This window comes from Peromyscus leucopus, chromosome 4 (assembly GCF_004664715.2).
Source record: "Peromyscus leucopus breed LL Stock chromosome 4, UCI_PerLeu_2.1, whole genome shotgun sequence".
NCBI classification, from domain to species: Eukaryota; Metazoa; Chordata; class Mammalia; order Rodentia; family Cricetidae; genus Peromyscus; species Peromyscus leucopus.
The window spans coordinates 35,844,300-35,866,096 of NC_051066.1; the positions used below are offsets into that span (position 1 = coordinate 35,844,300).

The window sequence follows — 21,797 nt, forward strand, 5'->3', positions numbered from 1 at the left end:
CTCCCAATGGATCAGGGAGATTCAAATAGTATTTAAAACAAGGCGAAAAGAATAAGAGGTGGTTATGTAAGTGAGTGGACATACTCCTAGGGGCCTCAATATCAAAGACACTACCCGGGAATCCAATGCTAAATGTAAATACCTGGACTGAGCTCTGGGCTTCTTAGGCAGAAATGAAAACAAGTCGTGTTTTTCCACTCATTATATAATGAAAGAAAGCATTTGAGGTGTTTTCCTCTTTTGGTTTGTTTTGGCAAAACTTGATTCAAATGTTAAACTTTATCCAAATACTAAGTAAGTGAACTCGTCAGTTATGCTGTCACAGGAAGTATCTTTAATAACCCTTTTGTAAGAGATACAGGACAATCAAAGAATGTACTGTGGAAGCTCACTTCCAGTAAATTCAGCATGCCTTTGTTGACCGAAAGAATTAGGGTCCAGGTATGTGCCTTCGTGATAACTTGGTTTGATTCAGGAATGGAGTTGAAAGTCTTTAAAGTCATTTTCACAGAGTTCATTGAAAAAGATCTGCTTTCTACAAGTATTTACTACCTCCCCCACCCCCTCACTCCACCCTCACTCTGGTTCCGGGTGTCTGGGATGTAGCATGAGAACCTGAATTATCCGTGGTCTCTGGATACAGGTAGCAGGTGGCCCAAGTTTTGAGAAACATGACCCTATAGGAATTGGTTATTTGTATATCCCAGTCCTGCTGGCCCCTCTGAATGTGAACTTCTCCACTTGCTTTGTGATAGGCCACCAACAGCCTGAGATCAAGGTCTCAAAGACGACACAGGAAGTGAAAAGTCTAAGACCAATGATGTTGTGATTCTAGTGCCTTCCTCAGCAGGCAGACCAGGACAAGAGTGTTGGCTGTATAGACTCAAACACTCAACAACAGAAGATTGAGTGGCAGAAAGCGGGGGTGAGGGGTGGGGAGGTGGGGTTTGCAGTCGGGATAAGGAGAAGGGATTAGAGAAGCAGACAGATGAGCCAGGTGGGGAGCTGTAACACTAACCTTTGCTGTTTTCCAACAGCCAGCTCCTTTGGTTTCTGCTGTGTACATGGGTGTTGGCTCCCAGCCCTGTTAGCTTTGCCCCTGATTAATGCAAAAACCTTGCTGGAGGTTTGATCTGAACCAGGGAAAGGCCGCGGACACGGCAGACCAGAGAGCTTCGTGCAATCTAAAGGATTTACTGTGTGAGCTCTAGACAGATGGTTCCCTAAAATTATCCACAGATATTTTGTGTGCATAGAAATACATGTCATTTTTTTTATGTGAAAAAGACACAGTGGCAACTTTCATCAGCTTCTCTAGGCAGCCATAAATGATACCAAAGGGCTGAGAATTGCTAGGCATTATGACAAGGCTCAGGATACAGTAAGCTCTGCCTTCGACCTGTGTGTTCCCGCTACACTCTGCCTGGGTCAGGTGGCGGGCAACGTTCTTGGTGACAGCTAGGTCATTAAGTGTCCCTCTGGCCCCATGAGCTCCCCTTCATGCCTAATCTAAGGATTATGGCAGCAGAGCTACAAGCTTCGTTTTGACAGGTTGTTCTGGGTAATTAGTCCCTTTTATTTGTTCATGGAAATAGTTAGGTGACAAGATCATAATGTGAAGCTTGTTAGGGCTCTCCAGGGTGGAGAAAGCAAAGCCAAAATTGCTGTTACTTGCTCTCTCTGGATTTGACCTTACCCTTGAAATCCAAGGGAAACAGTCCTCTCGGTGCCCGAGCTGTGGAGAATACAGAGCACCAGTTTCCTTTTATCCGTCTGCCAAGTGAGGGATTGGAGCTGGGCTTTCAATGTTCCCTGCATCTGCCAGCCACATCACACTTCACAGACTGGCAGCTCATTAACTTGAAAAGCCAGGAAGATGTTCATTCTCCCACTTCGTTTACCTGTCCAGCCAGGTTGCTTTACAACCAAGTGAGTGAGTTTTGAGTAAATAAGGTCCTAGGTGATGAAATACCCAACTATTCTCCAGTTGAATATTTCTATTGATTTTTACATGATTATAAGTGTCATCTTGATGGGCAGACCAGGGCAAGTAGTAACAGTTCACCATGTAGCAGGTCAGGAGAGAAGCAGATGCTGACTACTTACTTAGCAGTTACATCATAATGGGCCATTTGTTTAACCTAAGCCTTCATCTCATCATCTTTCTAAGGGAACAAAATACTACCTCGTTCATGACATGGCTGCTTGAATTATGATATCATAATGCCTGGCATGTGACAAGTACTAAACCGAACAAAAAAATACACGAACTGGAAAATATTTGCAAGTTGAATAGTAAGATGTTTATATCCAAAATACATAAGGAATTCAGAGAATTTAACAGGAGGGAAACAAGTAGCCCAATGATCATTGATCACCTATTGTCTATGGAAAGGCAAACAAGTACAAGTGTTAGTAAGGAGGTTAAAAAAAAGGACCCCTATTATGCTGGTGATAGAGATATGAATCAGCATCACCATCTTGGGAAACTGGATAAAGGTCTCAGACTGAAAACAGAGCTACCAGAGTGTCTGAAAATCTCACCTCTGAATATATAAGTTAAAAATTTGAAATCAGTATGTGGAAGACATGCCATCACTAGAATTCACTACAGCATCACTCACAACAGCCACCATTATAAAAGCAACTGAAGTGTTTGCTAGTGATGACCGGATGAACAAAATATGATGCATACATAAAATGGGACACTTCTGTCTTATAAAGAAGGAGATTTGGGTGTTTATGACAGTGCAAATAAACACTGCACACATCGTGCTAAGTGAAATAAGCCAAGCATGGCAAGTGATCCTGTACAATCCCATTCCTACTCATAGGAAGAGAGATTAGAATCATGGCTACAAGAGGCTGGGGAGTGGAGGGTTGGTGGGGTAGGAAGTGTGGACATGTTGGCCAAAGGGCACAAAGTTGTAGTTAGATAGAGGAATACATTTTAATGTCCTAATGAGTACTGTTGATAATAATTTATATGTCTAAATTTCTAAATGAGTCAATTTTAATTGTTATTATGAAAAATAAGTGTATGAGAGGATGCACATTTTAGTTAGACTGACTAAGTCTTTCTATAGTGCATATACCTATTGAAATATTTCACTGTACCTCTAAATATATATAAGTATCACTTATCAATGAAAAGTGAAAATTTAAAAGATAGCATGAACTCTGTGATTACAGCATACGTCTTCCTAAATCCACATTCCCCCAATGAAGCCTGAAGCAGAGAGTCAAGAACCATGTATTCCCAGCTCTATTTCCGTGCCCACCCAGGTTGCCAGTGTCCACAGAGTTGACCCCCTTTGCAATAATGCAGTTTTCGATGCTGACGGAGATTACCGCACTGTTTGCGGTCATCCTAAGTGCTCGACACTGATTCCAGCACAAGTAAGCTCATTCCTTGGAATCAGAGACTTGATATGAAATTGATAACAAAGAATTGATAGAGTATCCATTTTTTTTTTCTGTCTGGATCTTCCTAATAGGACAAATCAAAGATACTTCCCCTGGGTTAAAAAAATGAGAACTTTGCCTTCTAAAGCATATTGTGTTCTTTCCCACACATTGTTATGGTTTTGTTTTCCAACACAAGATTTCCCTCATCCTTTGGAAAATTAAATGCTAATGTATTTAAGATCTCAAAGTTCATCAGAATCAGTGTTTACCTTTGTGGGTATTTTCTGCCAGTATCCCATAGTTAGTTCATTGTACTCACCTCAAGCACATTCATATACTACACCCAGGAATAAAGGTCATTTCAGATGTATCCTCAAAGAGGAGGCATCTTCTCTCAGCACTGACTGGCAAGTGCAATTGAAAGTCCAGAGGTTTGTGTGCCTTGGATACAAAGATCTTTTTTCTTGTTCTTTTCTGAATATAATGCTTTCCTTAATCTAGTACACACAGAGGAAAGAGAGCTCTCAACATTTTCAATTAGCTGATTTAGATGAGTCTGTGAAGGAAGGCAGGCAGGCAGGAAGGAAGGAAGGAAGGAAGGAAGGAAGGAAGGAAGGAAGGAAGGAAGGAAGGAAGGAAGGAAGGAAGGAAGGAAAGAAGGAAGGAAGGAAGGATAGAGAAAACTAGAGGCTACAGCAGATTACGTCTACGTTACAGGGGAACAATTTAAAATGTGCATGTTGTGAATGTTAGCGCTTTAGGCTAATATCCTGTAGAACAGATAAGCCTGTTTGCATTGCTAACCATGTGGCTTGCTTTACTAGCTGCCGTGGTCTGCGTGACACTTCTTGACAGACTCGAGAGTGACCAAATCAATTTGTCCCATGATGTCCTGGTGGAGTACCAGCAACGGCCACAGCTCCTAATCTCCAATTTCATCAAAAAACAGCTTGGACTTTGTAGCCAGATGTCCCACCCATCTCCTGTGAGCTGGTAGATGATAGAGTTGTGGTGCCGAAGCCGTGTGTTGTCTATAACATTCTTATGCAATCCTCATCCTTGGGCTAAAATCATAAAAGATTTTGTGAACTCCTTTATCTCAAAGTTGAACTTATTGTAAGAGAACTTAATACCCATGTGAAGTTAAGTTCAAATTCCTTTTTAGAACCAGTTAACTAAAGCCTTGTAATAATTAGTATTTTAAACTCATGAATTGTGACATTTGGAGTTTCATATGCAGCATTAATCAAGCTTACATCAAAACAGAGCAGCCATTTGGAGATGGTTACCAGTTGCTTGCTGAAGCAGATCCAGAAGTGTGTGTTAGGATGTTGTCAGCACGTCTAGGTGTTGGACAAGTGACAAAAACCGATCATGCACATTCCAAATATTTACAAAAATGTGTCATTGTAATATTAGTCTGTATGGAAGAATTATCCTTGGGGAAATATGGCCATGCTTTTTTTCTATCCCTACACAACTTCAGGGCACACACAGAATGGAATTAGAAGTTTTTGAATGCCTCCATTTGTGATTTTCACAAAACGCAACAGCTTGAGATCACACATTTTTTTTTTTCAAATGCAAAGCCCCTTTCTCTTCAGAAATCAGAAGTGACTAAATTACCTTCTAGCAATCGTTTTTTCCTATAAGAAAATATGTCATGGGAAAGCTGTATTTATTGTTGTTGTTTCAATATGAACTGGATAACTGAAGAATTAGTTAACCAAATTGAAACTCGAAATCAAGATGGTGAAAGAATCCCTCTGCGTAACTTCGAGGCAGGTTTGGTTCAGAGCCTGCACATATGCCTCCCCGGTTGACCCCAAGAGGTCATACAGCAGAGGCTCCACGAATTCATCCCCCCTCTAAGGTTCTTCTGAACATTTAGGAACCGGAGAGACTGATGCAGTAAGAGTGGAGGAGGCCTTGCAAACTTGTATAGTATGTAATGTTGTGTATATATATTTATATGGCTCTGGAACAAATAAAATTTAACCCCCACCATGCATGCAGTATTTGGATCCTGGACCACACAAGGCAGGATTCCCTGCTGGAATCAGCAGGCTCCAGGCTAGCTGAGTCTGAACTGGCCAGTGCCCGAGACAAGAATGGTTTTCTCTTTTAAGCAGCAGCAATAAAGGATCCCCTAAAAGGTGCTTTGGTTGTGAACTTCTTTTGGAAGCAGAAATGCTTGGGGCGCAACTTTCCAGGTCTCCCAATAAATGACCATCAAACACGAACATCTGAACTACAAAAGCAAAGGGCGAGGCAGGAGAGTATCTCCTCGCTAGCCAGATTTTTTACTTTACTTCCTATTTCCTTAAGTGGAAACCACTTCAAAGCAGTTCAATAAGCTTTTTTTGGTTTGAACTTTTATCTGGCTGCCCTTGAAAATCTTGTTTGCTTTCTGCTTTGCTTTGAGAAGGGGAGATGCTGAGAAATAGATGAATGAAACCATTACTACCCAATCTCCCTGTTGCTTCCTGACCAAGGCTGTGCGACTGTTCACCTCACCGGTAGTTCCTATGTCAGCAAATAGTGTCTGGTCAGATATCTGCAAAACTACTTTGAGGAGTCTGCCTTCCTTCCTCTGTGGTTCAGTCAAGGAGTCGGATGAATGGACTCTCCTGCATCATTCCTCAATCTGGCCCCCTTTCCACACCGCCCCCACTGCTCCAAGTCCAGATACCACTTTCTGCCTTGGGTGTGCTGGGGTCTGCTGTGGGATGTCCTGTATACTGTGAATATATATTGCTATGATTGATTGATAAATAAAAACGCTGATTGGCCAGTAGCCAGGCAGGAAGGATAGTGTAGGTGGGACAAGGAGAGAGGAGGAGACTGGATGGAAGAAGGCTGAGTCAGGAGATGCTGCCAGCTGCCGCGATGAGTAGCAAGATGTACATTACCGGTAAGCCACGAGCCACGTGACAAGGTATAGATGAATAGAAATGGGCTGAGTTTAAGCGTAAGAGCTAGACAGTGGTGGGCCTGAGCTAATGGCCGAGCAGTTCAATTAATATGGGCTTCTGAGTGATTATTCTATAAGCGGTTGTGAGGTCCATGGGGCTGGGCAGGACTGGAGAAAACTCCAGCCACAGGGGGCTCACTCTCAATAGCCAGGCTTCTATTCTGGAAGCTCAGTTGCATACTCACAACAGATAGGCCCTACTTCAACTCCTGCTCCTGGATAAAATCAGAACTCAAGGTTCCCTTCCTCCTGAGCCTCTAGGCAAGTCCGCACAGCACTGCTTTCCACAGCACCCTCTACTACTTCAAAGTCCTCATCCTAGATGGAGATTTTGTTGTGATTTTGGGTCGCTGTTTAATGAATACTTAGTGCCTAGACGGTAAGACTCTTGAGGGCAAAGACCACATCTGCTTTATTTACTGTCCTACCGTCTGTCTCCACACACCTGAACATCGTCTGTCAATGCTAGGTGCGCAAATGAATGTTTGTCAAATGAGGGATGTATTTCTGCCAGAGTACTACCCTTAAAAACTCTCGCTGCACTGAGCAGCATGTGGGCATTTATCGGTTTGCTCCAGAACACCGTCATGCGGTTCTCAACACTGGGGCATATTAGGATTGCCAGGAAAACCTTCAAAAGCACTGCCTGAGGCCTCGCTTCAGATCAACTCAAAAGGACTCATTGAGAGCAGGACTGGGCAGGTCTGCAGTAAAATGTGGCTGGGAAGACAGCCCTTGATTTCGGAGAGTGTGTCCTGCAGGTGCCCCTCCAGCTGAACTGCTAAATGCCTTTGACCATTCTCCGCTAGAGTAGTTGCCAGAAAAGCAACTCCTCAATGCCAGGAATAGTGTCTTAATCATTTTCTCTTCTAGCCACTAACTGGTACACAGGAAATCTGGATGTTAAGCATGTATATGTGTTATTTGCTGTACATAATATATTAATAATATAAGAATCATATATATCTGTGGTATTGTATTCCCCCAAATATTGTGCATGCTAATAAACTTATCTGGGGTCAGAGACAGAGCAGCCACAACATTAAACATAAAAGATAGGCAGTGGTAGCACACGCCTTTAATCCTAGCATTCCAGAGGCAGAAATCCCTGAGTTCAAGGATATAGACAGGCATGGTGACTCATCACCCCTTTAATCCCAGGGAGTGGTGGTAGGAAGCAGAAAGGTATATAAAGCGTGAGGACCAGAAACTAGAAGCATTTGGCTGGTTAAGCTTCAGTCTTTTGAGCAGCAGTTCAGCTGAGACTCATTCTGGATGAGGACTCAGAGGCCTCCAGTCTGAGGAAGCAAGACCAGCTGAGAATCCGGGGAGATGAGGTAGCTGTGGCTTGTTCTGTATCTCTGATCTTCCAGTGTTCACCCCAATAACTGGCCTCAGGTTTGATTTTATTAATAAGACTCTCTAAGATTCCTGCTACACATATCTTTAAGTCAATGGCTTTTAAATAACTGGACTACCTAAAGAGATAACCCTTTCTAGAAGAATATATGCCTGCATTTAAGAAGTCTTATGACCTGTACAAGGGCTGCAGCTGTAGAAACATGGTGCTCAACTCATTTTGCTAACAGGCATCACATGTCAGGTAGAAATGAAAATTTGAGTGAAAGATAAATGGACTCCATTGCTTGCCTTCAAGCCATAGGTCCTGTCTTTTGTCATAGAAAGAGATTAAAATTGTTCAACACATACTGAGTTTCATAAAACCACACTGTTCCTCTCCAGGATCTAGCATGCCTCTGGACATAGCATAAGTAGTTTGAAAATCTGGTCTACAATCCTTATATCAAATTAGAGATAAACAAACTACTCTTGCTGATCAGGTTTCCTTTAGTTCCCTTTAAAAATGGTATTTATGTTTATACACATATACACACATGTACACACACACACACAAACACACAAACACACAAACACATCTTTCAGTCCTTTAGGACTTTCTCCATCTTTTAAGAATCCTAAAATAATAACAGTATCCTCATCAGAATGTCTCCTAAAATGAATTATGTGGAAAAAGTTATAATTTGCAATCTGCTTCATTATTTACTTCCCAGTGATTCCCCCATTCTGATGTACTCCTTTTAATCGGTGTCATTCAATATAGAATTGATTAAACATTTATTTTTCTACAAACTGAGCATAGCAATTTTCCCTTGAGAACAAACCCCACCATTTAACTGCTTTTCCTTCTGCAACATTAAATGTGATATTAATAATATCTTATGAGCATAAAGTAATTTTAAAATTCATTAGATGAACAACCTTGAAACCAAGATCATATATTTTGTGGAGAATTGGCCTAGAATTACTCTGCCAAAAGGTAGTAATTTAGGGTTGTGCCTGTTTTTTTTTCAGAATTTAAAATTTTCCAGGAAGACGTGTTGTCTTCTATAGCAGCCTAATTGTCAACATTTGAAGCACTGTAGCTATTCCAGAGGAATAAAAATGATCTAAGTCCTCCAATCTTAACCCATCTCCCATTAGACCAGAATGAACAGATCTTTAAAAATATAGGTTACACTTTTATCTCAAAAATCACTTTATTTTTCACCTAAGAGAAAAGCCTTTCCGGAGTTATATTCCACCCTCACCTTACTCCCCGCCACCATTACAACCCACAAAAGCAAGAATAGAATAGGAGCATCGGGACTGTTAAGCAGGGCTCGCTTGGGGTAAATAGTCAGCAGTGAGCACCGCCCACCTGCTCAGACCTGTTGCCTGCACCTCACGGGCGGGTCCGCTGTCAGTGCTAACTATCTGCCTTCTTTCCACTGAGATTCCAGAAGGCTCGTGCCAAATAGAATGGTTTCTATGACTGTTCCAAGGTTTCAGGGGTGTGGACTCCAAGCAAGCAACAGGCAGAACAAACAAACACATTTATGAAGAACCCACTTCATGTAAGTCACCAGGCTAGGTGTCACGAGACTAGAAGACGATTGCTTCCTTAAGCATTTAACAGCCCCATATGCTTGAAGCACCAAGGCTGGCACTTGAGTCACTGTAATTCAGAGGGAAGTAGCATAGACTCCAAAGGAGAAACAGAAACGAACATGTTTTGAGAGGGCAACAAGAGGGGTGACCACGTAGAGTAGGGAGACTTGAAACGGCTTCTTGGACAAAGTGGACATCTGAGGTGAACTTTACTTAAGGGTGAATTTTGGTGAGAACTCTGTGCAAGATGCTGTCAGCAGCTGGCAAGCATGAAACAGGAAAAAGACTGTGCCTAATGTGATGAAGACTTCTTCCTGGCTGGATCTGGGCAGGTAATTTGTGTTGTATGCTCTAGAAACCACGACAAGGAGATTGGACTTACTGTGTCAGCAAAGGGAGGCTGCTGACAGATGTGTAGGAGAAGCAGTCAGATGTCCGTTAGGGGAGGTAGGAGGAAGGCGATTGAGAGTGAGGTAGGGACCTGCAGCAAGAAAATATGCCTGAGTTCAGGGGACTAAGACTGGGCCGCCTACATCACATAATACCCAAAGAGAGAAAAGGATAAACGAGATCTCCAAATTCATTATTGCTGCTGTTATTGCATTAGTCACACACACACACACACACACACACACACACACACACACACACACACACACACCAGGGCAAATGCCTTCAAATTTTCACTTTGTAAGCCAGTTTCTGGGACTCAGGTGGTGTTCTTCAGAGGTTAAGAACACTGGCTGTTCTTCCAGAGGTCATGAGTTCAATTCCCAGCAACCACATGGTGGCTCACAACCATCTATAATGAGATCTGGTGCCCTCTTCTGGCGTGCAGGCATACATGCAGGCAGAGCATTGTATTTGTAATAAATAATTTTTTTAAAATGTCCTTTAAAAAATTAAGTCAGTTTCTATATGTCAGAATAAAAATTTCTTTTTCATGCGAAGTTGAAAGTCATTTCCAAAGTTTCCTTTTGCCGAAAGGCTCAGGAGGGTTCATAGGTGACAGAGATAGATGGCAGTTGTGGGAGAGAGTAGCATTTAAAAGGCTGATGAATGAGAGATGCCAGGGATGACATCAGCATCGAGGTGATGAAAAGTCCAACAGCAATTTTGCTGACACGAAACTAGATTCCCAAAAGATGTATGTATAAAGCTCAGCTCATTAAACGTGAAGTCTCAGTGAACTTCTGATGTGTCCTGTAACATGGCTGGACCGCTAGGACATTATGCTAAGTGAAATAAGCCAGTCACCAAAGGATGAATAGTTTGTGATTCCATTGATATATGAAATTCCTAGAGTAATAAATTCAGAGAAAAAAGGAGGTAGAATGGTGGTGTCGGGGTCTGAGGGAAAGAGGAAAGGGAAATTTTTGTTGAACAAATACATATTTTTCATTTTGAAGTCATAAATGAGTTCTAGAGGTGGTGATGATGGTTGGAAATGAATGTGAATGTCCATGCAGAAAGAGTTGAATGGTAAATGTTTTATACACACATATATGCACATGTACATAATGGAAATATATATCACTAAGAGTAAAAGGTTCAATCTGTTTGGTATTTTTTTTTCTGTTTTTTTTTTTTTTTTTTTTTTTTTGGGTTGTTTTTTTTTTTTTTTTTTTTTTTTTTTTTTTTTTTTTTTTTGTTACAACACTAACCACTAGCTTTACCCATTTTTAGGGAGAAATTTCACGTTAGTGGCCTGACTTTCACACCTAGGGGTTGGCATTTCTGCCTGACTTGAACAAAAGGCTCTGAGAAGGTTGCTTGGGGTGGAACCAGAACAAACAGGCTGAGTCCCAGCAGGGAGAGTGGGCCAGTGTCTACATCTGATACAGGAAGATGTCTGCAAGGAGTCTCAAGCTTCATTCACATCAGCCAGCCCCGGCACCCTGGCTTAATAGAATGTATCTGACCAAAGTCATTTTTCAAGGCACAATTCATCAGAGTCAGGGATCCTGTGAGACAATATGACTAACTCGTCAGCAGCTATCAGAGGGGATGATTAAATCTAAATGACTCACAGAGAAAACAGAAAAAGAAAAGCATCGGAGAAGATTTCTACAGGATCAAAGTCTTCAGGTTTAAAAAGAAATTTCCCCGCACCAGCCCAATATGTATTGTCCTTGGTATAAATACTTTCGGTCTCAATGATGGTAGAAAGCCACCTGATAATACTATTTCTCTTCTTTGGTTGTCATTTTATATGAGAGTCAGTGGGACTAAATGCACCAGCAGAGGAGGAAAGAAACCAGTATGAAGAAAAAGAAGGGGCGGGGCGGGGATGTTGAGAGGAAGGGGGAGTCACCATGGAAGAAGACAGGTATGAAATGGTATCATAAGAAGGACAAAGTTCACAGGAGTCCTGCACGGTGGATCCTAAGAACATGTACAAAAGCCACAGGAAATGTTTTTGGATGTGCATCAAAGTATGCAAGATGCATGGGGGAGATTTAAAGACAGTGCTGAGGCCTGAGGGTATTTTTGCTAGCAGTTTGTCTCTGCCCAGTGACCAGAAGGGAGATGGAATTCCCTCACAAAACTCAGCTCAGTGTCCTAAGTTAGGCTTGGGGTTTGAATTTATATTTCAGGGGCTCCCACTGTAAAATACAGACAGAAAAATGTAGTTTTAAGGCAGCAACACCCTTGGCTTCTCTGGTACAACAAAATGCAATGCAGACACACTGAAGTGGAAGGGGATCCCCCAATACAAGAGGCTTCACTGGAGGTGAGACAGGCCCAGGGTTCTAAAATGGGACCCAGAAATCGACTGCCAGGGAAAAGCTTTCAAATGGCTAAAGCCACTGAAACACAGAATAGGAAGTGGAAAAGCCCCAAGCTGACACATGATATTGGTGGTCCCCGCAGCCCAGCAACGTGTGTTGAAGAGCATTCTACACCACTGAAGAGGTAACACATTTAGTCTCCACAACCACATGGTTCTTGGTGTACGTGAGACAGTCTTCCCATGTGTAGATGAAGAAATGGGACCAGAGAGGTCAAGTAACTGACCTCTAGTCACAGAATTATTACTGGCACACAGGTTTTTATGTTCTTGTTTTTTTGTTTGTTTGTATTCTGTTTGTGTTTCCCCATCATAGAGGGTCTTAAGTATTACACTAATCCAAGGACCAAACTTCATTTCTAAATGAAATTTCAAAATTATAAAATTTGTAGTCTTAAAGACTATTTGAGAAGTAAGTTAAAAATCATAGTAGACACAACCAAAACAGGCATTGGTAATGGGTAGAATCGAGCTGGGAGCATCTGAGGTACAGGGAGAAGAGGACAAAGGCAAATCTCAAGAAGCAGCAGAGATGGAAGAGAGCCAGCCATTTCTGAAGGAGTCACAGAGACGAGGTTCGAGTGCTGCTCGGTGTCCCTCTGACAGCCGTTCATTTCCACTTCCAAGTCAGGTATTATTTCATTTTAATCAGCCACAAGAGGAGAGTGATTTGAAAATAGTCCTTACACACCAAGTTTGGAATAGTTCAATAATGAGGCAGTTTTGGCAAGGCTTTGCTTTAAATATACTGTGAAGGTAAGCAGTACAGATTAACACAGTGTTTAGAAAATGTCAAAGAAGTGAGTGCAAATTGTTTTTTAAATTGTTTATAAATATTAAGAATTTTAAGCATATGTGGTACTAAGCAATATTGGCATATCAGGGGAAATGTGTAAAATAGAAGGGAAATAAGACAACTAAACTTTCCTACATATAAAATAAAAAATTCTCTGGGAAAAAAGATATTTGATAAAATTAGTGAGGGCTATGGTATCATTATAAACATGGGTTTATCACAGTGGAGTGACTTTAGACCCTGACTATGGACTATGCATTTCAAAGAAGCAAGAAAGGAAAAAGTGCTTTTACTGTTTTCATGACCAAGTTGACCATGTCTGAGGACATAGCAATGCTGACCCTCATTTGAACATTGCAAGATGTCATTGCGCATCGAAACACCAATGATGGCCGCAGAGATCTACAATATTGGTCACTAAAAAGCTGGGGTATGGCTTAGTGGGTGAAGGGTTCGCTGTGTAAGCCCGAGAAACTGAATTCAGGTCCCCAACCCATAAAAATCCAGCCATAGTGACGTGCACTCAATCCCAGTTCTTGGGAGTCAGAGACAGGGCCATGCTTGGAGCTCATTGGCTAGGCTGGCTGGTCAAATCCCTGAGCTCCAGATTCAGTGAGAGAGCCTGTCTCAAAAACTAAGGTGGAGAGCGATTACACAAGAGAGCCTAACATTGACTCTCTGGCCTCCATACACAAATGCACCCTTGCCCGTGCATGCCAACACACGCACATACACAAGCCCACATGAACATGTACGCACAGCATACACACACAGACTCACAGACACACAGCCACTACATGCAGGGAAAAATAGCTAATGAAAAATGTCCCTAAGAAATCTAATCTTAAAGAAATGTTGTATTGGGTGGGGGAACTTTCTGGAAGGCTGATAGCCTGGAGGCTGACTCTGTGTGCTGTGGTGGAGCTGAAGAGTCAGGACCAAACAAAATAGACTCTTCCAAAATCAAGATGAGAGGAAGTGTTTCAGAAAGTCACAATGGCAATGATAACAGAAGAGTGGGGGAAAACAGATGGGTTTAACAGCGTGCGCAGGAAACTAAAATGAACGGCTACACACAGTTCCCTCTGTGTAGCACCCCCGTGGGGAAGGGAACCAAGAGTCCTCCAGAAAGTAAGCCAGGAGACCCTGATGCAAAGAGACTGGCAGTCCTACCCACAGGAGAAGCCACCAGCCTCCACAAGCCTCAAAGCCAGCTGTAAGTTTTGCCCAGACAGCGCTTCTTCCAGCAGCTGACCCAACCAGCAGTGGAGAGCAATCCCATTCTGTCTCTCTCTGACTTGACATGCAGAGATTGGGTGCCATCTTGAAAGAAAAGCTATTGTCTGAAACTGAACTATCCTGGGGGGCCTAAGGAGAGGGCACAATCACAAACCTGGAAGCCTGAATTCAACCTTCCAAAGCTCCAGGCTGCAAGAGGCAGTCCTGGCAGACAGCTGTGAAGACTGGGCAGGCCCACGGAGGCTGGCAGGTGGCTGGTGGTTTGTCCCAGGCACTAGAGTGCATTAGTAAAATTTACCCCATTGGTACACACCTGGGACAGATACCACCGACTGAGATGGACTGAATTTGGTGGCACTGGCCCCTTCTGAGTGGACAGATCAACTTCTGAATACACTCCCAGAGTTAAATGTTGTAGAACTTGAAACTAGTAGCAGTGGTCACATGGCGTTCTTAGCTGGATCCCTCTAGCAGGGTGATTAATATTTCCAATGTCTTGAAAGGATTTGGACCAATCCTTTGCCTATGCAGATAGGTATCAGTGCTCTGGTTGCTTCCCACAGTTACAACACAATTGGGAGAGACCAACAGCTATGACACTGGACAGTCCAGGGGGTACAATCTGGGGAGCATGTGAGGGCAAGAGAAATTGCCAAGCCCACAGGCTGCAAAGCTAAGCATGGCCAGAAGGTCCTGGTAATCAGAGAAGAGAAACATGAAGTACAGATAGCTCTGGTGGACATTGGAACCTTGACAGGCTTAACACCAGCATGAGCCATGGGAGGTACAAGAACCCACAAGCTCCTCGGGCATGCCCTTGATATAGCATATAACTGACGGTCTCAAATTTTCAAGGATTCAGAAAGAAATAATGTCCACAAAGTAACATAAAATCAGAATCTAAATTGATAAAACCAGATAGTGACAAATATCTGAAAAAATACATTAAAATTTTAAACAGAAAAAAATGCCTAACTTCAATAAACTATAAACAAAATGGTTAAGATGAAAGCATTTAAATAGAATTATGAATCAGCTTGTACATAAGTACTGTTGAAGGTAAATGCAGGCATTTATTAGTTTATGAAGAATTGATGCGAAAGTTTCAAATCATCTTCCTGGAGATTAAAAATTATAAAAGCAGCAGAGAGTTGGTATTCTGTTTTCCCTAAGGACTGGAAGATGCCTCTGATTCTACAGAGTCCAGCAGCGTGCAGACACACTATCGTCCTGTGTTAAGATCAAAGTGGACTGGTCACTCAGCACTTACCATCTTAGTTCCTGTGAGTTGCTCCCTTGGGACCTCTGCATGGTTTGTCGGCCATCTACTCAGTGTCCATTCTCAAATGCATCCACAACCTCGCAGCCGTTCTCCCACACAAACACAACAGGGGGCACAAACAAAACAGCAGAATTCTGTGTGTTTTTCTCTTAGTTGATCAAATATTATTATTTCTGGGGTTTGACTGAGGTCTTTTCAAATGTCATTTCTTAAATTTTCTTCCATCGCTTCTTTGGCAAAATGTTTCCAGCTTTTCTCAAATTTCCTTAAATTTTTCTTTATTTTCATATTTTGCCTGTGAGGAAAAGAAATAATGGAACTGTTTTAGTGAGGCTGATATAAAACCAAGGAAGTATGAACCCACAAGAGAAAATGATGCAAACACATGCCAGACAGAAGTCACATTGGTTCTATGATTGTTACTGCAATAGTACTATATACCAATAATAGAACTTTGGATAATGGAAAGTGAGCTGTGCTCTTTAGTGGGGAATAAAATAATCTTACAGTTGGTTCTTCTTATAGTAGAAATTATTGCTATGAAAATCAGTACTCAGCAATTATGGTGATCCTAGGAAAACTGGAATTTTCCCTTCTATTTTGTGAAGAGTGGAAACGGCAGGTGAGTAGATGAGCTATCAAGATGACAGGATTATCTACAGAGGTCTCAGGCTGTGGTTGGTACATTAGAAAAGCTAGGAAAAGACCCTGGCCCATTGCATCAATGGCAGCAAACAGTGAAGCCCACTTGAGTTCCTTTAAGCAAGAAGACAAGCTTTAAAGGGTGTGAACGTTTCCAAAATTTCTGTGAAGGTCACAGAATCAGTGTTTAGGGCTTTCCAAACAAGAAAGATGCTCAACCTGCATCAGGAGACTGCTCCAGCATAGACTCACTGGTCCCCGGCTAGTCCTACAAGCCTTTGCTTACACCCACTGACCTGAGTACTAGGAACCACAGACTGCAGAATTATCACCCCCCAAAGCTGAAGGCCTACATCACCACACCTATCAAAAGACATCCTCACTTTGTCATTCAGGTCTTTTATGAAGTCCTCAATTAGTCTCTGAAAATGAGACACTATGTCACAAGCTACCGTGGAAAATGAGCCTCTTGTTCTGAGACATGGATGTGTGATGTAGGATATTTATTGATTGTGAGAATGGTTTGGCTAGGCAGACAAATACCATCTATCAGTGGGATGCTTCCCATATTAATGTAGAGCTGGGGAAGGAGGAGGGCATGGGTGTAGAGTAGGAGGAGGGAATGGAGGTAGAGTGGGAAGAGGGAATGGAGGTAGAGTAGGAGGAGGGAATGGAGGTAGAGTGGGAGGAGGGAATGGATGCAGAGTGGGAGGAGGGAATGGATGCAGAGTGGGAGGAGGGCATAGATGTAGAGTGGGAGGAGGGCATGGAGGTAGAGTGGGATGAGGGCCACCTGCAAGCAGTCCGCTGTAAGAAGAATTGCTAAACGGTCTTATTAATAATAAACCCGGAGTTAGATATTGCTGTTAAAACCAAGAGGTCAGAAAAGCAGAAAGAAGCAGCCACATTCTTACCACTTGGAGATCTTCAGCCAAAGAAAGCTACTCCTGTATACCCATGCCTATATGCCTTTCTATTCTGCATCTCACTTCCTCTCTCCGCCCAGCTACATCACTTTCTGTCTGTCTGTACAGACCTCCAGACCTCTATAGTTAGTGGTGGGATTAAAGGCGTGTGCCACCATGCCTGGCTCTGTTCCCAGAGTGGCCTTGAACTCACAGAGATCCAGACAGATCTCTGCCTCCTGAGTGACAGGATTAAAGGCATGTGCTACCACTGCCTGACCTCCATGTTTACTATAGTGCCTGGCTTTTTCTTCTGATCCTCAGATAAACTTTATCAGGGTGCACAATATATTGGGGAACACTATACCACCACAGTCCGCTACAAGGCTTAGGGTAAGACAGGTGAGGTAGTGATGGGGGACAGGAACAAAAGAGAAAATCACCCACCTGAGTGGAAATCCCAGCCCAGTGTGGCCACTGGGGGTCCTAGGTGGAAAGCATTTCTAGGTATGGGGGCTGACAAAAGGAATAGGGTGGGCTAGCAGGGAGGGCTGAGAAGTTCCCCGGGAAGGAGCAAAGCTGGGTCCCCAACAAGGTTCTGGTGGAGTCTCCAGGTAAGAGGGCAGAACCAAAACAAGAAAATTCAAAATGAAAAATGAACATTTCCCCCAACAAAATGGACAATTCAAAAATGATATTCCCTGTTTAAAAAAGAAAAGCCCAGCAAACTGAATTCATCAGTATATTAAAAGTGTAAGCCATCAAAGTAGAATTTCTTCTTGGATATAAAAAACAATCAATGTAATACAGCATATTTTAGAACAAAAAAGAAAAATACATAACTAAATTGATACAGAAATGGCATTTAACAAAGTTCAACATTGTTTCATAGTTTAAAAAAAACAGTAAGAATAGAAAGAAACGTCTAAGATACAATAAAGGCTGTAAGTGAAAAACTCATTACTAGTAATCAAAACAACCTAGAAAATTAACAGTGTTGGTGTGGGATAACTTATCCCTCACGGGCTTGAGGGCCAGATGGCTCAAACAAGTGAAAAAGATACTTTCTGAGAGCCAGCCTGGGTCTGCCTGATGGTCTTAGCAACAGCAGCTGAAACATGATCTGGAGATGACCTGGACCAATGAGAGGCAGCCATGTCACACCAGCTGATGCATATTCATCAGACCTCCCCCAAGGGTGGGGTGGAGGGTATATAAAGGCTTGCCTCTTCCTGAATAAACTGAGCTTGTTGTTTTCACATTCTCCCAGAGTCTATGTGGTTTGACTTGCACCTACTTGGCCCCCACCCCCAAAGGGAACAACAGCAAGGACCCTGCTACATGTTGGGAGTATCACAATTCCTGATCTCAAAACACAAAGTGAGAGCAATCCAACAATGTGATGCTGGCCTACAGAGAGATACATGAAACAAGTGAAAAAGAATGCATAATTAGCCTGCAAAAAAACCACCCTCATGTACACGACAAATGATTTTTGACAAGGTAGCTAAGAGACATCAATGGAATAAGGACAACATTCTCAACAAACAGTTCTGGGAAAACTGGGCAGTCACCTGTAAAACAATGCACTCTCACCTTCAGCATATAAAAAATAACCCAACTCTAAATGGACTAAAGATATAAACGTGCTGAAACTATAAAACCCTTAGAAGAAAATAGGGAGACAGTATTGTGACATTGAATTTGGTAAGGATTTGTGACATGTGACACAAAAATACACAAGCAACAAAGGAGGGAAAGAAGGGAAGGAGGAAGGGGCAGGGAGGGAGGGAAGGAGGGGGGAGGGAGAAAGGGGGGGAGGGAGGGAGGGAGGGAGGGAGGAAGGAAGCAAGGAAGGAAGGGAAGGAACAACTTGAGCATCATCAAAAAACAGCTAAACCAGCAAGGTAAAAATCTAAGACGCAAGGAACTGGAAAAAATATTTGCAGACCATTTATCTGATAAAGGATTCATGTCTAGAAAATGGAAATGTCTCCTACTACTACATTGGACAACAATGCCAGACAAATGGTCTAATTTACAAATGCATAAATGACTTGAATATGTATTTCTTCAATGGAGATTTACAAATGAACAGGAAGTACCTGAAAAGATTCTCGGTGTTATTAATGAAGGAAATGCAAGTTGAAATCACAATGAAGCGTCAGTATACCAATGCACACCCACCAGGATGGCTATTGTTTAAAAAAGGGCGGGGGAAGAGGGTAGAATAACATGTGATGTGAAGGATATGAAAAAAATGGAACTTGTGAGCATTGTTGCTGGGACTGAAAAATGTTGAGGGCACAGTGGGAAAGAAACATGTTAATTTTTCAAACAGTAGATGTAAAAGTAGTACATCATCTATCAACACTCATGGGTATAGTCTCAAAAGAACTGAAAGCAGGGATTGAAACAGACAACTAGCTATATATCAATATTTATAATAGCTCTATGCAAAATGTAATATACATGCAATAGAATATTATTCAGCCTTAAAAAAAGAATACAGTTCTGATTCATGCATGATGCAGATGACCTATGAGATGCAGATGACCTATGAGATGAGGGCTAAAAACTAGAATATTGGCTGCCAGTGGCTGTAGCACAAATCTTAAAAGGTCTTATTAATAAAATCAAACCTGAGGCCAGGTATTGGGGTGAATGCTGAAAGATTAGAGAAGCAGAACAAGCCACAGCCACCTCACCTTGCCAATTCCTCAGCTGATCCTATTTCCTCAGACTGGATGCCTCTCAGCTGAACTGTGCTCAAAAGCCTAAAAACTTAACCAGGTCTAGTTCCTGGTCCTCACGCCTTGTATACCTTCCTACCATCACTCCCTGGGATTAAAGGTGTGTGTCACCATGCCTGGCTGTTTCCAGTGTGGCTTTGAACTCAGAGATCCAAATGGATCTCTGCCTCTGGAATGCTAGGATTAAAGGTGTCTGTGCCACCATTTTCTGGCCTCTATATCTAGTGGCTGTTCTGTTCTCTGACCCCAGATAAGTTTATTAGGGTGCACAATATTTTGGGGAACACAATACCACCACAGGTGGCTGAAGTGGGCACAGAGTTTCAGGATGAAATGACACAGTGCTAGAGATGGGTGGCAGTGGTGTTTGAGTAATAACATGAATAAGCCCAATGCCCTCAAGTGCACATTTATAATTGGCTAACACAGTAACCTTCACATTGCATATATTTACCACAAATAAAAAGCCAATGTCATGAAAGACAAAGCTAGAGCGATGGACCAGATTAAAGGAGCTGGCTTAAAAAACCATCAGTGCAAATCAATGGCCACCTTCTAACTGGTCCTGATGTGAGGGGAGAGGCTACAAAGGCTATAAATGGTTCTGAGGACAAAGCGGAAACATGGAGACTAGATGGGGAGGTGTTATAGCAGCAATACATTTCACTGTCCTTGGCTCCTCCTCTGTGCTTGGAGAAACTAACATTCTTACCCTTAGTAAGTAGACATAGACTGATAGGACAGAAAACTTACTCTCAAATGGTCAGGGAAAAAAGGGCGTGTGTGTGTGTGTGTGTGTGTGTGTGTGTGTGTGTGTGTGTGTGTGTGAGAGAGAGAGAGAGAGAGAGAGAGAGAATATGTGTGTTCATGAATATATGTGCATATATGGGTACATGAGTATGTGTGTATGTATGTGTGTGCATGTGTGTATATGTGTATGTGTGTCCACACGTGTGTGTGTGTAGTAGGAACACAAACATGATAGAGCACCTTGAATGTGAAACAGTGCATGACTCTTTTTTTTTTTTTTTTTTTTTTTTTTTTTGGTTTTTCGAGACAGAGTTTCTCTGTGTAGCTTTGAGCCTTTCCTGGAACTCACTTGGTAGCCCAGGCTGGCCTCGAACTCACAGAGATCCGCCTGCCTCTGCCTCCCGAGTGCTGGGATTAAAGGCGTGCGCCACCACCGCCCGGCCAGTGCATGACTCTTAAAGATATTACTTCTTGGTTTTTAGCTTTTTTGTAGAGTTCACACTATTTCCAAGCAAAAAGTTTCTTAAACTTGAGAAAATATCAAGAAACGAGATCAAAGGACCTAGGCGACTAAGAGAAAACTGACCAGAATAGCACAGTAAGAGAGAGGCCCTGGAGAAAACCGAAAATCTTAATAATGCGACAAATACTGAGGAAGTAGCATTTATAAGCAATTCCTGGAATAAATCTGAATCTGTGTCATAAGAGGGAACTGGTTTTGCTGACTGTGGCCAGCCAGGGTGACTGACATCAGCAGAATTCCAGTGACTATTACATCATAAGGAAGGCAGGAACTGCTTTGTGCAGTCAGGCAGAGAAACAAAGTAAATTGTCAGGCAAAGAAAACCATTTACAACTGGCCTCCTGACATTTATGCTTAGGGAAGAAAATGTAAATATGGCATTTTCTTCCTGGAAAAACCGATTTGCAACTATAAAGGCCTCCAACAGTGTTATTAATACACTCAAAATATGGTTTCCACAAGCAGCTCCAAAGGAATCTTCCCTAAAATGGGATACAGGCCACCAAAATGACAAATGGAAAGTTAATACAAAGCCCTTGGACATCAGCAAAACACGCTGACTTACACAGTGAGAGGAAAGCGCAGTCTCAACCCGAGGTAGATTTACTCTTGCTGTGGTGTTAAATGGCCCTGTTGTCAACTGCCTTCTGAATATCCATGTTTATACCTATAGACCCGGGCTGCTCTCAGCCTTCATCACAGAAGCTCCTTTTTGCAGAAGGCAGCAGCCAGTGCTGAGATACAGAACTGGTCATCGGGCTGAGAACTAAGTGACTGTGAGCGGT

General features: G+C 42.4%; 1 protein-coding gene across 2 annotated transcripts in view; it reads left to right on the forward strand.

The window, feature by feature from the left end:
* Positions 1–5,567, forward strand: part of Upp2 (uridine phosphorylase 2) — a 35,755-nt gene extending 30,188 nt beyond the window's left edge. For both annotated transcript variants that reach the window (XM_028873234.2, XM_037204796.1), the window contains one exon: positions 4,233–5,567. In XM_028873234.2, the coding sequence (XP_028729067.1) occupies positions 4,233–4,405 (173 nt within the window). In that variant the 3' untranslated portion in view covers positions 4,406–5,567. The remainder of the gene's footprint in view (positions 1–4,232) is intronic.
* Positions 5,568–21,797: the final 16,230 nt, after the last annotated feature.